This window comes from Chenopodium quinoa, unplaced genomic scaffold, assembly GCF_001683475.1.
Source record: "Chenopodium quinoa cultivar QQ74 unplaced genomic scaffold, ASM168347v1, whole genome shotgun sequence".
NCBI lineage: Eukaryota > Viridiplantae > Streptophyta > Magnoliopsida > Caryophyllales > Amaranthaceae > Chenopodium > Chenopodium quinoa.
In genome coordinates this window covers 293,742-313,222 of record NW_018744626.1, presented here as the reverse complement: position 1 = coordinate 313,222, position 19,481 = coordinate 293,742, and the positions used below count along the sequence as shown (strand labels likewise).

Genomic DNA, 19,481 nt, shown 5'->3' with positions numbered 1-19,481 from the left:
AGTACATTGTTTGATGTTCACTACGGAGTACCATTTTCCCAGCACTAGGCTCCTCCATCTGGATATGCACTTTGAGCAGAGAAGCACGAATGGGGTGGCTGACATTTTGGCGAAGGAAGCTAGGTGCAATCTGGAGGCGTTGAACGAAAAATGTTACTACTGTGAACTCTTTTGTTTCAGCTAGTGATGTCTCAGCTCAAAACTTGATGTCTGTAACTAACTCTATGGTTTATTAATTTATTTTGCACCTTCCCTTCGCGGGGGGGGAGGGGGGGGGGAAGGAATAATTATTTTGACAAGAAAGTTTAAGAACTAGCTATAGTAATTAATTAATTAATTATTTGCATTTTTTTTTTGAAAGGGAATTATATGCATCTAAATTCCCAGAAATAGCCAATTAAAATTAAATTAAGAGCAAGCCAAATTAAAACATTTCTATGTGAAGGTCAAAGTATTATCCCGGAATTTCCATCATCTGTTTGTCTTCATCAAATTGAAATGATAAAGTCTTCTGAAAGTGTTCAGGCTAGACCGCTTTGTGCAAGGGAGCTTAATAATCCTATCTTCTCCCTCAATGCGATCTTTTTCTTTTATTTGCTAAGTTACCAATATTTTTTGAAGAAGGATATGATTTTTTTTCTTTTGTTTTTTTTTTTTAAAAGAAATATGATTCTTTTCTTTTATTTGCTACAGTCACTCTGTATTTTTTTTTTTGTTAAGGCAAGTTATAAAACTTTTGATAAATTGTCACAGAAACAAATGTATAAATTTTTTAGAAATAAACTATAGAGTAGAATTAGGGATGTCAATGGGGCGGGGTGGGGCGAATGTTGGCCTTCCCATCCCCATCCCCACCTAATATTTTCATCCCCACCCCCATCCCCGCGGCGGGTCCAATTTTCATCCCCATCCCCGCCCCACCGGGTACAACTCCAAAACCATCCCCGCCCCACCCCCCACTTGGATATCCATTCCCACCTAATCCCCACCAAAAACCCGCCTAATCCCCACCCAAGATCCACCTAATATCCGTATATCAAATACACAATCTTACATAATTAATACGAATTATAAAATAAAACATTATATACACATTTTTGTGTTATAATATAAATGTCGTACAAAGTATTATAATTAATATTGTATTTCATGTAATTATTTTATAAATAGAATAAAAGTATGTAATTTTACTTTAAAAGATATATAGATGTGGGTATAGGGCGGGTACGAAGTGGGGCGGGTGGGGCGGGGCGGGGATGGGCGGGTACAACTTAAAATCCACCCTCGCCCCATCACCCATGGCGGGTATGATTTTTATCCCCATCCCCGCCCCACCACCCGCCAAACCGAGACCCATCCCCGCCCCATTGGGGCGGGGATGGGGCGGGTCTCCTACTTGACCCGCCCCACTGACATCCCTAAGTAGAATATTACTAGTACTCCCAATTGAACTAGAGTTTTTTTTAGGGTAATTTTTTTTTAAGCATTAATTTCCTTAGAAAATTCATTATATTTATTTATTATTAATTTTCTTAGAAAATTCATTATATTTATTATTATTATAATTTTTTTTTGACTATTTATTACATATAATTAACTATTATGTTATATTTCTCTAGAAAACTTTTACTGTATATTCTAATTTACGAAAATTTTAAAAACCGAACATGGCTTGAAAACTATGTAGTATGATGTATTTTATTCACTTAGGTTGATTAAATTCAAGCTAGGCCCAAATGAGCTGCTTTTGGGCCAACCCTATTACCAAACATTCATATTGCGCGCGAAAAACATAGTTTTTTCGCGGGAAGATAAAAACAACAAGTCAACAACCAATACGAAGAGACGGAGATGCTTAACCTTAACACTAATAATTCTTGTTCATCATTTTTTCTCTCTCCTCCATTAAACCTCAAGCTCAACTCTTTGAATTGAAACCAAAATCAACTCTTTTTTGTACTAATATGCGAAATTCTCGCCGGCAAATACTCTGGGCGGACCTTCCGGTGGAGATTCTCCGATCGATTGCGAAACGCCTTAGAAAGAAACAAGATCTACAAAACTTCAAATCAGTTTGTAAAAAATGGCGTGGAGCCACCGCAATCTCCGCCCTCTTACCGTACGATGTGGGTTTGGAAACTCTGTTTTCATCCTCTGTTTTCCTCCTCCGACCACCTGTCTCTGGCCCACCATGGCTAGTCACCTCCGTTGAGATCACTAAAGGGAAATTCCAATTCTGCCATCCTCTTTCCGGTGATCTACTGCCTGATATTCCTGAGAATTTTAGCCTAGACCGGTTTCGGCCGCGTTGTGTTGTTGTTGATTACCATATGGCTGATGAAAAGGATAAGTGTAACCCTTCAAGGGCTCTGTTTTGTCATGATAAAGTGCTGCCGTTTTTTGATGATCAAAGTGTTCCGACCGGTGTCGATGATGGTTCGTTGTTGGTTTTGTTTAGAGGGGGGCAGTTAGGGGGGTCTCCTGCGGTTAGGCCGGAGTTTCGGTATGGAACGGAGTTGCCTTGGTTTGATATTTCGTATGGTTCGCTTGACAAGTTCGATGATGTAGTGTGTTTTTGTGGTGTAAATTATGTGATTGATAGAGTTGGGAAGTTGTACAGGATGTTTACTAATCAATTTGCTGTACTTAAGACCCTAGTCGAAAAGCCGGTGATTAAGCCGGATTGTGTAAGCAAGGGATCGAGGAAGCGTCTTGTGGGATTAAAGTCATCTGGGGATATGTTTTTGATTAGGCGAAGTAATGATTTGATCAAAGTTTATAAGTTGTGTAAATTCGCTGATAAGAAGTCATGGAGTTGGGTTAAGGTTGAGAGTTTTGGGGATGATTACGATCCTAAGGTGTTGTTTGTTTTGAAATCGAGTAGTTTCTTTGTTTCAGCTGCTGAATTTCCTGGTTTTGAGCTTGGAAATTGCATTATCTTCTCCAACAGCGCCTTTCGTCCCTATAGTAAACCCGGTGAATCTAAGGTTGTTGAAGAGAAGATTCAGTATTTTAAGTTGGGAGAGCATGATCATGATGATTCCATACTGACTGTGGGTTCCCCGGGCAGTCCTCTTGACTTTTATTCTCCGCCGTCTTGGGTTTTGCAGGCTCAATCAACTTCATCTCCATCACACTCTCAATGGTGATCAATTTTAGTCTTTAAAGTCCAAAAGTAATTCAAGGTTTTTGTGAAGATATATTTTCAATTTTGGAGTTGTGTTTGCTTTTGCGAAACTTATTTGAACGGATATTCAGCCAGGATGCAGAAGCTATTTCTTAGGAGAATAAAAAATTAAACCCACTAACCAAACATAGTACATAAACTAAGATGATCATATATTATACAAGTAGGAATCATGCTGAATTATCATTGTTGTTGTGGTGTGTAATAATTATAGTGTATATGTGCAGATGATTTGAATTAACTGTATTTTTTAAAGAGGGAATAAAGATTTTACTTTCAGATATTGTAATTAAGCTTTATACAGCTGAAATATTACTTGATAAATTGTCTAGTAATGCTAATATGCTATGGTATGTGTTACCCTTTTCTTTCGTTGGATCGGACAATGCATCACTTGTGTCTTACAGCTTTGTTTAAGGTTGATAAGGTAAGAACTGAGGTAAAGAGACTTATTAGTGTGCAGTAGTATGTATAAGATGCAGCTGGACAGTTATTTTGGGATAGCACATTTACTCTATAGTTCAGAGAAATTTAAGTTTAATCCTGTTAAATGAGAGAACCATTGTCTGCATAGACATATGCCTGATTAACTGCTAAACTTGACATTTCTACTTCATCTTTGCATATTTATGAAGTGAACCTGAGGAAGATGCAATGATGGAACCTGGTACAGGCAACCAAGGTGGCACGTCTTCACACGAACATGTCTTGACTCCCTCGCGTGCACCAAAATCCAAGGAACAAAGCACATCAGACTCTGCAGCAAAAGCAAAACCTACCTCCCACCCCCTGGTTCTGATAAAAAGCATGAGGAAGGTAACTTCACCAACCATCCCCCAATCTGATGATTCAACCTTTTTGACAGCCCAAGTTCGCTTGTTTTTCATGTTATGTTATTGTAAATGCCTCTTTTTTCCCTTATTTCTGACTTGATTTTGTTCATGCAATGCACCAGATACGTCAAAGAAAGCTTCTGCTGCAGAAACTACACCTGAAATTCCATCAGTATTGGTAAGCATGCTTTTTTCCTTCAGGATTTTATGCAAGCATCTCTATAAAAATCTTACACGGAAATTTCAAGGAATAATGTTTTCGGTTTCTCTTCTTTGGTGTTGTAGGCTTCGAAGGATTGCGAGTCAAATCACAAGTTTCAAAGCTTAGAATCACTAGACATCAAGCCCAACCTATTGTCAACTTTGCAACTCATTTGGAACAAGCATGACATCCTAGTTGGAAAGTATACAGTACAAAGCAAAGACATGTTAACCTGTGCCTTAGAATCACTGGCAAAGCTCATAATCACTCTTCAAAATACTACAGCTAGGACCTTGACTGATTCCTTAGCTAAGGACCTAGAATCCGTTCTGTATGACCTTCATTGTGCAAGATTGTCGGTAGGCTGGTTAGTTCCTTTTGTTCAAAGGGCTTTGGCCCTGCACAAAAACAAGCCTCTGATTGAGTATTTGATGGCTATTGACAAGGAGAAAGCTCAGGTTGATAAAGAGGAAAGAGATTTCCTTGCTCGCACTGCTCAAGTGAAGCAAGAACTAGAGGAGAGAAGAGCCTGTTTGTCTGCAAAAATTTCTATTCCGGAGCCAATAAATCTTGATCAAAGCCTGGGAGAGGGATTATTCTGATTTGATAATGCAATTTTCTGTAGTGTATTTCAGAGAATCTTTAGTTATGTTTCAGGAAACATACTGTGTTAGTTATTACAAATTGCAGGCTACTTTTTTTGAACAAAGCTACTTAAATTGCCTTGCTTATTTAAATGTCTTTATCATTTATATTTTCTTGGTGCAAAATGCCTTAATCTTTTGTGGAAGCATAGAAAGGCATGAATATCATCATTAGATGCTTATTTCATCTTGTGTTGTCAGTTAAGCCAGGCTGAATGTCTTAAAATAAAAACACTGATCATCTGTAAGCAGTAGTTCTCCTGTTAAACTGCTAATAGCTCTTTTATCTAAATCTGCTCTTAATGAAATGATTTTGCAAAAGACTTACATAGCTATGTTGCAATGTAACAACATAACTAAACGCGCATTTTCAAAGTAGAAATGGACAGAAATGTAGAACCAAATGATATGTTACCAAAACCACTACAATTTTCTGATTGTTCTATTTATAACCTTGTACTGTATTTCTATCTTCCTAGGTTTTCAGATTTATCCTTTCTGTCAAAATTGCAGACGTTCTTTTTTTTTATTTTTTTATTTTTATAATGTAGGACATGTCTCGAGTCTCCAATGTAATATCAGCAAGAGTAGCAAAAATTTTAACAGAGTCAGAAGCCAACAAAGTTAACAGATACATACACAATTATGCATTTAAGATTCATGACCATATATATTTCTTTCAAATTGTATCCTACAGAAGTTTATTTGTCAGATGAATCAACTTTAACTCTCATTAACATGAAATATTTTATATACTTTTCCCTGCCAGAAACTGGCTATAAAAGTACAGTGCTTCTCGCGGTTTGTATTCTGGTACCGTATGTCCTGCCCCCTGCACCAGAAATGTTCCATGTTGCAATCAGACTCATATTAAAGAATTCATGTGTTACTCATGCTAAAAATAACTGCAACTATTTAAAACTTTTAAAAATCTTGTGTAATTAGCTAAAAATAGCTGCATGGACCAACCTTTATAGTAAGGAAAGTGAGATTCTTCTCATACCCCTGTGTGAACCTGCATTATAATGAATAGCAGTTAATTTTATTACCACTGTAAACTAAAGAAACTTGTTTAACATACAATGCCATCAGTATATTATAATCACAAAGTCTGAAGACCGAGACTCACCCAGAAACTTGTTCATTGCAAACCCATGGCCTCCAATCATCTACTACTTTGTACCCAACAGATTTTGTCCATGCCTCGCTCCCAGTGTATGGAACACACATATCATGGTCTCCACTGTCAGATTGACAAAAAATTGAAAAAACTACATTCAGTACAATTATGCTGATATATATTTAATAATCTCACTAATAGATATCAAAAAGCTGATTAACCTGTATATGAGGGCTCGATAACCTCGAGAAGTGAGGTTCTTATGGTATGTAATCATGCTTCCAGCATCATGGCTAAATGAAATCCTGCCTGTGCAAAGTTCCCAGGGACCCGACACACTTTCCTGGAGCATTATCAAAAGAATAATGAGTTTAACATTTAAAAATACTTATTTGTATCTCTTTGGCAGAGAAAGGAGAAGGGTGTGTAGTCTTACCTCTTCAGCATGGATTGCTTTTCTCACTGCCTTGTCATTCAGCCACAAAGTTGCAACTTCATCATTCTATATATTTCAAATTTTTGCATATATACACATTAAAAATGAGTCCTTTGTATAGTACTATGCAATTTAGTACAAAATTTCATCAAAGAACTGTTATTGCTAACTTACAATGCAAGGAACAGAAGCGCTGTTAGCAAGTTCCGGCCAGGTAGGAACATGTCCATCTCTCACAGGAGCTCTGAGGGGCCAAGCACGGCCAAAAATTCTTTTCCTCACAGGAAGAGGTCTTTCAGTTTCTCCTAATGCCTTGAAGCTGGAAATTTTCGAAGGTAGTCTTAGATGAGCAGTACTCTGCATATCTGAGTCAGGGGAGTGATAACAAGGCTCCAGAATATCATATATATTCAATCCATCAACATCCTGCAGTTGATCAAAATGCATTAAGAAGAAACCTAACCAAATCAATGTATATAATAAATTTCCAGAATTTAAAAAGTAAAATAACCTGGTTAACTTTTGAAAGCAAGGCATCACAACTATCAGATTTCAGATTGTAATAGTTTCCTTCACACTGAGTGACAACCTCCTGCAGATTTATACTATAATTTGTCAGCCAACAGATGTTTTCTTGGTATGATTATCCTTATTTAAAAAAAGGATAAACGAACAAGTTCTGCAATGCTAGCCAGGTTTTCTTGCAAATTATGAAACAACTTTGTAACTTGTTTAGTTCAGTAGGAAGATTTCCTTTGAAATAAATGATGTGAGAATGCTAACATTTGCTGTAAATGACTACGAAAAACTTCATGTAACATTTACAGTAGTATCATGGTAAGATCTGAATTATTGTTGAGTCAATAAAGATGAGGACAGGGATAGTTTCCGACATAGATGAAAACTGTGTACCTGATATAATTGATCAGAGATCAAGCCCATTCCATGTGCAAAAGGCACTAAAGCATTTCCATCAAAGGTTTCATCTGTAACACCATTTCCTACCAAATAACCCTGTACACCAACACAACAAGGTATTAAAAATTGGACATGAATCCATCTTTCAATGCACCAAGTTACAAACTTCAATTACCTTTAAATTGATAACAGGCTTTACACCGGCATCAAGTCCTGCATACCAAGACATTATTATTACCCTTTGTATAAAATGGAATGTCACGATCATGTTCTCACAAATCTTAGGAAAATTTACCTTTCACAACATCTGAAGCAAGGGTTGGCACATAAATCCCAGCATAAGACTCACCCGCGATGAAAAATGGGTTTGCAACAAACTCTTTATAGATATCAAACCACTGCACACACCATATCAGCAGCATCAGGATTAAGTATCCAATTATCTAATTAGATATATATTATGAGATATCATATATCTCTTGGTATCATGATCATTAGGATATCATAATAATATCAAAAATATTTCAGCAATATAATATATGATACCATAACGATCAAGATACCAAGAGATTATAATATCAACCAAATTCATCACATTAAAGCCTAAATTGAAATGTACCTTGAGCAGGAATGTATGGGTATCAGAGGCGGTCTTAAGGTCCCCGGTATCATACTCACTAATGTTTTGTGCATAAGAATACCCAACTCCTGCTGGAGAATCCAAGTATATAACATTGGAAACCTGTAATAACATCAAATTAATTTCCAAACGACGAATTAAATGACTAATCTATGCACATTGATAAGATAACACGAGGCCGATTATGACCTTAGACCAGCTGTATGGATTAATATGCAACTTTGGCAAGCCTCCTTTTGTCTTTGCTGCCTCAAAATTGAAAGGACCTGAGATGCACAGTAAAAAAAACTAATTCATATTCACGTAGACAGTATTCATCAGTGAATATTAACCTTTACCAAATTCATAACATTTGAAAAATAAAATAACCTTAAGTTGTAACAACAGAACGTATTGTTTAACTAGTTTAAAACCCGTACCATGCTCGTACACGAAGCCATCTAAACTCGAGCATCCGGGTCCTCCATTAAGCCAAAGAACAACAGGATCCTCTGATGGGTTTCTCTCTGATTCAACAAAGTAGTAAAACAATTTCTTCCCGTGACTCTCATCAATTGTCACATACCTTAACACATCATTTATACAACATCAACATATCAAGAAATACTCAAAATTTACCATAACAGTTTTTCATTTCAAACAAAAAAACCACACTCATTTAGTCATTCCTCATTCATTTGACTACAAGTCAAATAGCAGATTAAATTATAAATAAACAGAGCAAATTAAAATTAAAATAGAAAAATGGGAAAATTATATTAAAGCAATGATAAATCAATACCCAGAGTAGTGTTTGGAGGGAAAAGTGCCATTAAATCCAGGAAGTTGAGTAACAATAGAACTTTGAGGGGCAGATTCAGTAATTATAAAACAGAGAAAAAACACCATTAAAATTGGTATTAATATGTGATTAAGAATATAATGACAAGGTTTAGCCATGGCAGCTCAGAGTTTCTCTCGTTTTCTACAAGAATCAATATAGAAAAGAGAGAAACGAAGAGAAAAAGGTGGGTTTTTTTTTGTTGTGAAATATGAACCATTTGAAGGTGAATTATGATTGACAAATTTATAGTAGAGTTTGTGATGGATGGATTGCCCCAAAACGTGTGCTTATTGGTTTGGATTTTGTTTGCTGTTGCTTAGAAGTCAAGGATAGGGTCATTAATTAAGATTAAACATTTTAACCCAAAATGTTTTTTTTTTAAATATATATATATATATATATATATATATATATATATATATATATATATATATATATATATATATATATATATATATATATCATGATTAACCAGAAGTTTTTAAAATATCTCCTTGTATCTATTTAAGTAAACTCTTAATTTAATGTCCGTTTAAAATAACTAAAAAATAGGTTAAGTTTAGTAAAAATATTTGTAAAAAATAAATGTTTAACAAAAATAATTTCACATTAATAATATTAATCAAAGAACAAATACAATTGCAAAAAAGTAAAAATAAGCTTTAATAAAAATAAGAAAAAAATATCTTATATAGAATAAAATACACTAAGCCATTATAAAAATAAAAATAAAAATAAAAATAATAAAAATAAAAAAAATAAAAAAAAAAACTAAAAATTATTTAAACTCAATGAAAATTGTACATGTGGAGGATTGGTTAATGGAAATAATGTAGGGATCTATTGGACGTGGAAGTAAATATATTTTGCTACTATATTTGCTACGTTATACATACTAATTTATAACATTAAATAATTATGATGATCCACTTCTAAAACTAAATACTTGTTAATTTGTTATTAAGTTGTCATTTGCCGCGTTTCATATTATCATGGACTCCAAATGTTTTTTTTTTTTTTTTAAAACCCAAATGTATATTTTTTTAAGACGATCATTTGGTGCACAACTCATCACAATTCACAACTTCACAAGTGCATTTTAATACGGATTATATAGGTTTTTTTACCAATCATAAAAATTCAAATGAAAAATTATTTGTGGGCTGAAAAGAGTTGTCAGTTGTAGTGTTAAAATTTGATCGATATCACGTACTCCGTATGTCATATCAAATTGTCTAAGCAATTCATTTATTTTTATGGACTACTTTTAGTAATTTTCATTATGCATCCTACTCTTATAATGACATATAATACTAGCTTTCCATATTAACTTAATTAACTTCTTGGATCCTTAATATGGCTTATATGAACATATAACTCTAGGTGTTAGTTAAGTGTGAGTTCAAGTTCAACCGTCAACACACAAGGCAAATAATTATTTCAACTCATAAAGAATAACCAAAATTTTGAAATATTTGATCAGATCAATTTTACTTAAACATTTGTACATTATACGGGTTTAAAATCTAGTTAAGCCCGAACAAAGTGGTTACTATCCATCGTTTATATTTTACTTGTATAAAGAATTGTATTTACATGCTTAATACTACTACGTACTATCATAACCTCTTGCAAGAGAGTGAGACATGTCTAAAGTGGTTAGAGCTTTCTTCTCGATTCCAGAGATCATGCGATCGATTCTCATTCCGCCCTTGTGGCTCTCTAAACACTCAAAAAAAAAAAAAAAAAACACCTCTTGCAACATGCCAATATTTAATTTCCAACATGCTAGGTTACGCACCCCCAAACTAGATTCCGCATGGGTGCGCAAGTGTTGTGAATATGGCCAGCTTGCTAGTTTTGATCACAACTTGAACTCTTTAAGACTTAAGAGTATTCACAAATCACAACATCAACTAAATTAAATTTATGAAAACTATTGCCATGTTTCTAGAATTTTAGTCATATAAGAAAGTTTTTATACTTCTAATTGCAAACGTTAATGTGTTTATTACTCAGTACCACATAGTACAAAGCAACAGAATACGAGTATTATTGTTTTGTTCAATAGCAGAGTAGAGTTGCCAATAAATAAATAAATAATAATAATAAAAATAAAAATAAAAAGGGAAAGATTTAACTTTTAAAAAATTTGTTTTGCTTTCGACTTTGAATGAGTGTCCCAAAAGAAATTATCAAAGCTAGAAAGCAGCCAATTTATCCATAAAGGTCAACGTCAAAAACACATGAATATTCTGAATTTGTATTATTATAAATTTATAATTAGCTTTTATTTTAATTATATAATAATACAACTATTAGAGACCCATTTATAGTTTATACTATTATGTACTCAACCAATGGATGAACAAGGGAGTGATGACGTGAAGTGCAATTATGAAGTTAGCATTTCGTAAGCTAAAATCGCTCGCATTAGATGCATACATAAATACATTAATACATATTTGATTTACCTCCTCCAATTCCTACCATGCAAATATTGTGGTGAATTGCTGATGCGTACCAAATACTTTATAGAGTGTCTACTCAAGTTTTGGTAGATAAGGAAGGTGCTCCAATTTCACCCAATTCATCATGATGCTATCAAGGTTTAGATTCGAGTTGGAGTTAAGTATTTTTTTTTACGGTTAAAAAAAGCTACATATGTAATGATTTAGATCGAAGAGATTTGATCCCAATAAATCTTAAGTACATACTAGTATACTACTTCTAGGACTTTAAATCACTAAGTTGACATCTAATGGGCGGGTAGAAAGTAAGTTGAGTTTATAAAAAGTTATTTGTGTTTTAGAATAGTTGTTAGACAACTTGTTACGTAAATATATTAAATTATTTAGCATTTTGTAATTGAAAATGATATGAGATGATTTTTCGAAAACATTTAATAGTTGTGTGGTTGTGTTGCGTTGTAAAATTAAAAAAAAAAAAAAAATCAAATGCAAGTTTTACATAATTTTCACTACTTTGCTATTTTTTTTTTTCAAAAAAAGTATACTCCCATTACTTTATTGAAGGTATCATAATCGAATGGATGGAGTTGCTTATTACTAGTAATTTTTTTTCTGCTAATATATATATATATATATATATATTTGAATATTTTCTTTTTAATCCGGAAAGATACATAAATCACTAAAGGTCCACTACAAGAAAATAACCTTTTCGTAGCGATTATTTTAACCTTTAGTATCGATTGTAATTGCAATAAAAAGTTTTCCCAACGAATGGTCATTCGATATAATATCCCCTATTGCCTTAGCCTTTAGTAGTGGTTTTCAATATCGCTGGGGTTGGCCTCAATAATCGATACGAAAAACTCCATCCAATTGTGGTGATTATTGTTGCGATTACAATCGCTATTAATGTTAAACTCATTTTCTTAAAAAAAAAAACATGCGTATTATCTTTACAAGATTCGAACTTGCAACCTCAAACTTTTGTATTAAATGTTTCACCAATATGCTATGACATATTTTATGTATTTTTGTCAAACAATATTTATATATCTAGTGTTGAAAAGGCTTTTCGTATCAATTTTTAGGATTTAGTGGCGATTGTAAATGATACGATTTCTCAAAATTATATAAATGTGTAAAAATAGTGTGGATATGTATTATTATGTTTTCCGTATTGATTTATATGGGAAAACCATGACGATTGTAAAAATGATACGATATCCTTAATTATATCACAAACATACTTGCATATTGTAGCGAATGTACAATCGCTACGAAATAATCGCTACGAAAAGAGATTTTTCTTGTAGTGGTCTCTTTATGTAAAGGATGTACTAATAGATTGATTGAAACAAAATACAAAAAAATCTCAATGTGGTAAGATAAAAAAAATAAGTGATGGAATGCTTTCCTTTTATTAAAAAGAAAAAAAAATGATTTTACATAACTTGATACATAAGCTCCCATACACCTCAGAAAATTATATTATCTTCTATGACAAAAAGAACAAGAATTGGCCACTCTTGGCTGATAATTGATTATATGGGTATCACCAATGCAAGTTGTAGTAAATTTTCAGTAGATTGATCGAAAAAAATTCAATAAAAAAAAGGATATTGAATACTCAAATGGGAAATAAATTGGTTAAAGTGAATAAGCACATTCTAACAACCAATTTTGTTGGTCACTGCTACACGCCCTGACCTGTGGGATGATGAGCCTGTATGCTTAAGCAACATGCCAACATCCCAACTTACCTCATTTATATTATTGGCTTTCCATTCATCATATACATAAATCCAAAGTCTAGCTACAATTTATTGCTACTAGAATCTAGGATATTTGTTTATTTACTCGTTTTAGGTATTGAGTACCACTCGATGCCTATTGTCTATCCAACACGGTAACACTTCATTATTGTCTAATGTCTATTATATGGGTTGGAGAGTATAACAAATTTCATTTTACATCTTGCTTATAGCATCCCACGTACTTTTTTTTATTATAGAGAATACAGAAACTGATGTGTACATAATATTAATTAATACATAAGAATATTATTATAGATCTTACTCACTTAGCGCATTTTAGGGTAATGTAATAGGTAGGTTAGCACAATTACAAAAACTTAACTAATAATAAGGGCCTATTCTCATCGTTTGAACTCAGCTGAATTGAACTGAACTGAACTGAACTAAACTTATTAGAGTTGAACTGAACTAAAATAAATATTTTATAAGAGAAGGAAATTATGAGCTGAAGTGAACTGAAAATAATCGTATGAGAACAGACCCTTAGTATTTATCTATTAGCACATACATATAGGGTGACCTCGATCTTATATTCTCATCTTTGGTGTTCATATCACTCAGAATTGTGTGGAACTATATGCAAGATTAAAGCTAGATCTATATAGCATCATCTAAAGTGGAATTAGTGGTAGTGCAATAGTGAGTAATAAGTGGTCCAAGCTGAGGGGCTTGACCGCCTGACTGTTTGAATATGATGTTCAACAAATTTAATTGCTCTACTTAGCAAAGTGAAATGATGATACATCATATCACATTATCACTCACATGAGACTTAATTACTTAACCTAGGTTTAATTGCATTATTAATTATTATATTTGATCTAATAACCAAGAAAAGTGCTCTCTTCATCACTAAATAACACTAAGTATTTTGTATGTCACATTATTATTGAAGGTCATTTTAAAGAGTTGGGTATATACTTCATATTATACTTGCATGCACTGAATTCTCTCCTTGAGCTTTTAATCAGACGTACTGACTTAGGCACAGATGAGTTTCCTTGGACACACCCCGAGGCCATTTAACATACTCTCTTGCGCAGGTATTCTCATATGGTCCGAATCAGTCTTCAGTCCAAGAATAAAGGTCAAAGTCTTGATCACATTGTTTCACTCGAAAAACCAAATATAGATGATTATTGTACATATATAACTTATCTCCTTCAATTTCCATTGCATTTCACAATGTATAAAACCAAAATGTATAAAACCAAAATTTTGCCTCCCCATTTAATAGGAAAAAAAAAAAAATCTTGTTCCTCTATGGTATTTTCGTTTTGGGTTGATACAATACATCTTGGCAGGCCATAGGCCCAATACAAATGCAAAATCCACGAATAATAAGATAAACCTGAAGTCATCCTCATCAACATGGACCGACCCATTTCAATTCGACTGCAAATCATTAGAAACCCAAAAAAACCAGAGAATCCGGGAAGCCATTGCAGCAGCAGCAGCTCAAAAATATTACAATGATGAAGAAGCGTTTGTTCTGTTCTCAAGCTTCAATTCAAATAGAAAACACTGTTAAAAACACTAATCTCAGCAAAAAATGGAGAATTAAGCAAGTTAAAAAGTCCAATTTTAGTCAAGTATTAGAAGAAATGAAGCCCCACATTTCAAATTCCGATTTTATTGCAGTTAGTCTGCAAAAAACTGGTTCTTATTCATCGCCATGGCAAAGGGTTCTTCCTTTTGACACCCCCGAAATCGCCTATTTGAAGGCAAAGCGTTCTTCAGAGAATTTTCAGCTTCTTCAGTTTGCTATCTGCCCTTTTACTCTTAGGGCTTCTAAGCTTACTGCTTACCCGTATGTTTTTTTCCCTTTATTTCTTGTTTTATTTGGTTTAAATCCTCTTTTTTTTTTTTTTTTTTTTTTTTTTTTTTTTTTCTGGTGTTTTTATGATTGTCATTGCTTTAGTTTTTCTGGGTTTGATGATTTTGCAAATGTTTGAATGGTAAGTAAGTGAATTTTGGTTGTGTACTTTTCTGAGGGTAGTTGGTTTTAGCTGATTGTTTTCTGGGTTTTAATGATTGGTGATACTTTTAGCTACAATTTTCAATTTTTTAGGGGGTTTATTGGTTTTGCTGATGATTGATTGGATTTATAATGTGGTGATGGGTTTAGCTAGATAATTATGGGGTTTATTGGGTTTATCTTGTAAATATCTGGTTTTGATGTATGAATGTTGTATACTGGTTCACTAATTTAGGTTTATTGATTTGGGGGTTTTGGCAGGGTTTTAGGAAGAAAATCTTATTGGTGCTACTATGTGGCTTGATTAATTTTGGTGTCATTGGATTTGGCATATATGTTTGGATAAAGGAAGATGATCAATCGATCATGAGGAATACTTCGATTCGTGGAAAACGAAATGTGTAGAAACGTTAATCATTAATATTAGAAACACCAATTACGCGTAAGATGCAATATGTACTTTAGAGCCAATTGTTTCAGCAACATAAAGAATTGAAGATGACATTTTTCTCTACACAGGAGGACTCAAGGAATTGTCATCCATCAATGTTTAAAGAGTTGTACATAAATTTTAAAAATGCGCTATATGACTTTGCCTGCTTTAGTTAGGGGCTTTGGCATGAAAAAGGTTTACTAGACTGTGGTCACAGGTCACAGCCTCACTGGGATCTAGGATTCTAGCTGCGCCTTTTATTTATAGAATTCAATACCTTCTATTAGGAATAAAGGTATATGCTCTACCTTTACCTCCTGCATTTTGTATTCACGGAAAGATAATTATTCCAAGGCGCATGGCTTCCCTTGAGATGTGAACTAATCGTCTGTTTAAGACCACTTATAATTATTTGCCATAATATAACAGAAGATTTGAAGTCTTCAAGCTTAATTTGCATCCTGTCCACCTAAAATGAGAAAAGACAGTACTTGTATGGTATATTGGTATGGTGAGAAGAGTTGAACATGTCTCTGGTATGGTTGGGTTAATGGGTTCAAACGATTTCAATGTGGCATCCTTGGGTGCAAATTACTTAGTTGGAACCTTAGGTTATCATCAGCTGTGGCATCTTTACGTAAACAAAGAGGTTGCGATAGTATGGTCCTCAGTGTCCTTCCTTGCAAGTTGTTATTAGTTATTGTTAAGACATAATTTCATGTACTCTGCATGTGTAGGTTAGCAGCCCTTAGTTCATAAGCTGCTGCAGAGCAATAGCTCATATCACCTAGCATGTGGCAGTCCTTGTTTAGGCCAAGGATTTTCTTGTTAAAACTGTGAGTTGGGGATAACCATGTTGAGAATGGATTGTATTATGTATGTAAAATTATATTGGTTTGGAAACAGATGCCTAAGTCGTGATTCTACTATTTTTTCATGATTTGCAGATATAATTTCCACCTATTTCCAAGGGATGAACTGAAATTTGGGGTGCCTTCTTACACTTTTGCATGTCAAACATCGTATTTGACATCCATGGCTCGACTCGGTTTCGATTTTAATTCCTGCATATATGATGGTAATTTCTAGATGAAGAATGAAATCACAAGTGCAATACTTCATTTCTCTGTTAAACCCTTACTCATACTCATGTGTTTCTATTACTAGTATTGGCCTAAGGATGGAGGGTTCAGGATTGTTGCTAGTGTTATAGGGATCAAAACATTGTTGAAAAAGCTTTTGCAGTTTCATTATCTCATAAGATGTTTAGAAAAGGGTGTTTGTATTGATGACTTGCATATTCTAGCAGTACTTTTCTAGAATTACATACTCATAATTCTATTATCTCATTGACTACCCCCTTCCCAGATTCATGATTTTTCCAAATAGATTATTTTCATCATTAATTCATTACAGTTTAATTCGTGGATAGGGATCTCATATGTATCCAGAGCTCAGGAATCAAGTATGAAACGACATTCAGGAAATTCAATGCTGAGGGCAAATGCTGTACAAGCTTTGCCAGCCACATCAGTTGCTGATGCTGTATATATTGAGAGAATCAGGTCACGAATTAAGACCTGGAAAAGTGCTTGCAAAGACTCAAAAAGGCTCCAAGAAGGTGTGCACGATTCTGCTTTATAAGAAAAATTCTTTTCATCCCTTCTCAGCTGAAAGTGGAACATCTTTAATCTGCAGATCCATTGGTCAAAGCTCTGAGAAAAGTTGTTTTGGGTGAACATGGATCCAGACCTTGTCTTGACGTGGATGTTTGCAGTGAGCGCCAAGTGCAACTTGTCCTTGAGGTTGCATATTCTTATATTCTTATCTTTATGCATACAATGTTCCTAATTCACTGGATGTGTGTTGCCTGATTTTAAATAATATGATGGAATAGATATTGCTATATGTTAAGAGCTCTTTTACAATTCGGCAATATGCTGCAGCTTATGAAAGAACACTCTGATGACATTGTCCCTCTGTTAATCCCTACAAAACGTGGGGGCATTCAAGGGCTTCGGATGGTTTTGACAAGTTCGAAAGAGGACAAAATTCTTTTTGAGGTAATAATCCAAGATTGTCTTTTTCTTGCATTTTGGAGTCAAGATTTTTTTGGAGAATAAAGCTGTACTTAATATTTGTAGAAAGAACTTCAAGATCTGGAGGAGGGGCAAGTCAAGAATATTCGTGGATTTCGAGAAGTGATTGATCTGATTTCTGCTTCAGGAAAACCTGTTATTGCACATAACTCACTTGATGGTGTGTGCTGCTTTATGGACTTTTCAGCTTAATGTGTTTCCATCTTCTAAATGCAATTTTCTGCAAGGTTGACCTTCAGCATTTTGCTTATACAGATTTTGCTTTTATTCACTCAAAGTTTCTGAGCTCTCTACCTCGAAGTATTGACGAGTTCAAGCACTCTTTGAGCTCTTATTTCCCCTATATCATCGACATGGGCCATTTAATGAATGAATTCAACCCTAGCGGAACCATGAACAACATGCCTGCAGCTTCATCTTTCTTGAGAAACCGGTTTTTTGCACCTATTGATATTGATATTCCTCTCAAAGGCAAGTTGCTTTTCAATGATTATATGTTTGCAATTATTATGCATAAACCATAGACCTATATTTTATTGTGATTGCTGGAATGTTAAGAGACTAGTGCTAAGTGTACTTGTAACTGGATACACAGGTACACCAGATGAGATGAATGAAGGGAAGATCCACGGTCATAATGTTTTACAGATAAGTCATCTTTTTGCAAAACTCTACTCCATAGTCAAACGTGGTCAGCAACATATTAATGAGGACAATAGCTTAGTGCTCAAAAACTTTGCAAACATTTTTGACCCGTGTAGTAGTCCTCTTGAAAACTTTGATGAGGATGTCAGGATTTCATCAGGTAGCATGATAAGACTGAGCTGCGATGATATAGTCTTCCTATGGGGATTCAGGAGCGGTTTGTCAGCTGGAGATCTGAAAACACTCCTTTGTAGATCTCATGAAGCTTTCTCTGCAGAGTTTGATGTCAAACTAGTGGATAAGAGCTGTGCAGTGGTTGCCTTTCGGCAACCTGGACTTGCAGGAGCTTTCATCAATGCTATGGGATCTGGAGGAGCTTGCCATGAAGGCTTGATGGAACTGATTGCTGAGGGTCTGAGATCAGCAAATTACGAAACTTACAAATGTGTGTGTAACATGAGCAAATGGGACTCCAATCTGGCTGATTCTTTGGACCAAGTAATGATGTCAGCTGACCAATTTCCTGTTGATAGTTATGAAAGAAGCCCATATGAAATCTGGTGGGATGACAATACTGTCCTCAACCTTGATGATGTATAATTATATGAACATTGGGTTTATGTATATTCAATTATTCCATCAAGGCAGAAAACTGAAACCAATGCTGAACCGTGAGTGTTGTGCTTGGTCTCTATCTCTGACAAGACAGAAAACTGAAGCCAACGCTTATTATTCTGAACCCGAAATCATGATTTCAACGGACGATGGGTAACAGAACTTACCCTGTTACAAAACTTCAGGACCTGAAGAAGTGAAAGGACCAGCTGTTGATCGGCAACTTGCACTTTCTTTGCTGAGTAACCATGCTGATGCTATTGCAGCGAAATCTGTATGGTATTCATTTATTCTTTCATCACCCCTTTAGTGTGGGATAGGATATACTCCTTGTACAACATCACTTGATTTTGATATAATTAATTTGTTTTTTATTCTCTGAGTGAACATTGTAATTTGTTCTTGGGAGTTCAAGTGTTGGGGGGTCAGTTCAGAAGATATCAAGTGGTCTATCACATTAAAGATTGTTTAGTTTGGCATGTATGGAGGACTTGTATTACTTGAATACTTGATTGCCGATATTATTTCAAGTAACATGATTGGAATATACAAGTTGAATTTTTTTGCAAATTTAAATGTCAAAACTGCTTGGCAAATCAGTCAAATTTAGCACTGATTTT

The 19,481-nt window shown here is 34.4% G+C and overlaps 3 protein-coding genes across 4 annotated transcripts; 2 read left to right on the top strand and 1 right to left on the bottom strand.

Annotated features, from left to right (window-relative positions):
• The first annotated feature begins 1,810 nt into the window (after nt 1–1,810).
• LOC110700282 lies at nt 1,811–4,974 on the top strand. 2 transcript variants are annotated; one of them, XM_021877798.1, is made up of 4 exons: nt 1,811–3,145; nt 3,823–4,003; nt 4,143–4,198; nt 4,306–4,974. In XM_021877798.1, exons 1-4 carry the CDS (start codon nt 1,965–1,967, stop codon nt 4,346–4,348), a joined length of 1,461 nt encoding a protein of 486 aa, XP_021733490.1. In that variant the 5' UTR covers nt 1,811–1,964; the 3' UTR covers nt 4,349–4,974. The 2 variants fall into 2 exon arrangements, 1 of the variants encoding a protein (XP_021733490.1); XR_002507182.1 differs by having other exon boundaries at nt 3,823–4,198; nt 4,306–4,345.
• Nucleotides 4,975–5,490: 516 nt separating this feature from the next.
• LOC110700281 (serine carboxypeptidase-like 20) lies at nt 5,491–9,039 on the bottom strand. The gene is made up of 14 exons (XM_021877796.1): nt 8,762–9,039; nt 8,400–8,545; nt 8,170–8,246; nt 7,960–8,082; nt 7,636–7,738; nt 7,516–7,553; nt 7,335–7,436; nt 6,934–7,014; nt 6,597–6,848; nt 6,423–6,488; nt 6,208–6,329; nt 5,996–6,109; nt 5,836–5,881; nt 5,491–5,698 (listed from the first exon to the last, which is right to left on the bottom strand). Exons 1-14 carry the CDS (start codon nt 8,917–8,919, stop codon nt 5,615–5,617), a joined length of 1,512 nt encoding a protein of 503 aa, XP_021733488.1. The 5' UTR covers nt 8,920–9,039; the 3' UTR covers nt 5,491–5,614.
• Nucleotides 9,040–13,963: 4,924 nt separating this feature from the next.
• LOC110700280 (poly(A)-specific ribonuclease PARN-like) lies at nt 13,964–19,408 on the top strand. Its single transcript, XM_021877795.1, has 8 exons — nt 13,964–14,901; nt 16,450–16,580; nt 16,935–17,123; nt 17,201–17,307; nt 17,449–17,565; nt 17,647–17,761; nt 17,857–18,072; nt 18,197–19,408. The coding sequence occupies exons 1-8, from the start codon at nt 14,564–14,566 to the stop codon at nt 18,844–18,846; spliced, it is 1,863 nt and encodes a 620-aa protein (XP_021733487.1). The 5' UTR covers nt 13,964–14,563; the 3' UTR covers nt 18,847–19,408.
• Nucleotides 19,409–19,481: the final 73 nt, after the last annotated feature.

What these genes read in the sequence shown, in the direction of transcription:
- LOC110700280 (XM_021877795.1), top strand. Translation starts at nt 14,564, where the DNA reads ATGATGAAGAAGCGTTTGTTCTGTTCTCAAGCTTCAATTCAAATAGAA. An exon ending in TCTAAGCTTACTGCTTACCC is followed by an intron (nt 14,902 to 16,449) that starts GTATGTTTTTTT and finishes CATGATTTGCAG; the next exon opens with ATATAATTTCCACCTATTTC. An exon ending in CTCAAAAAGGCTCCAAGAAG is followed by an intron (nt 17,124 to 17,200) that starts GTGTGCACGATT and finishes TTTAATCTGCAG; the next exon opens with ATCCATTGGTCAAAGCTCTG.
- LOC110700282 (XM_021877798.1), top strand. Translation starts at nt 1,965, where the DNA reads ATGCGAAATTCTCGCCGGCAAATACTCTGGGCGGACCTTCCGGTGGAG. An exon ending in TCTCCATCACACTCTCAATG is followed by an intron (nt 3,146 to 3,822) that starts GTGATCAATTTT and finishes ATATTTATGAAG; the next exon opens with TGAACCTGAGGAAGATGCAA. An exon ending in CTGAAATTCCATCAGTATTG is followed by an intron (nt 4,199 to 4,305) that starts GTAAGCATGCTT and finishes TTGGTGTTGTAG; the next exon opens with GCTTCGAAGGATTGCGAGTC.
- LOC110700281 (XM_021877796.1), bottom strand. Translation starts at nt 8,919, where the DNA reads ATGGCTAAACCTTGTCATTATATTCTTAATCACATATTAATACCAATT. An exon ending in TGCTTCAGATGTTGTGAAAG is followed by an intron (nt 7,554 to 7,635) that starts GTAAATTTTCCT and finishes CTTGGTATGCAG; the next exon opens with GACTTGATGCCGGTGTAAAG. An exon ending in TATCGAGCCCTCATATACAG is followed by an intron (nt 6,110 to 6,207) that starts GTTAATCAGCTT and finishes TCAATCTGACAG; the next exon opens with TGGAGACCATGATATGTGTG.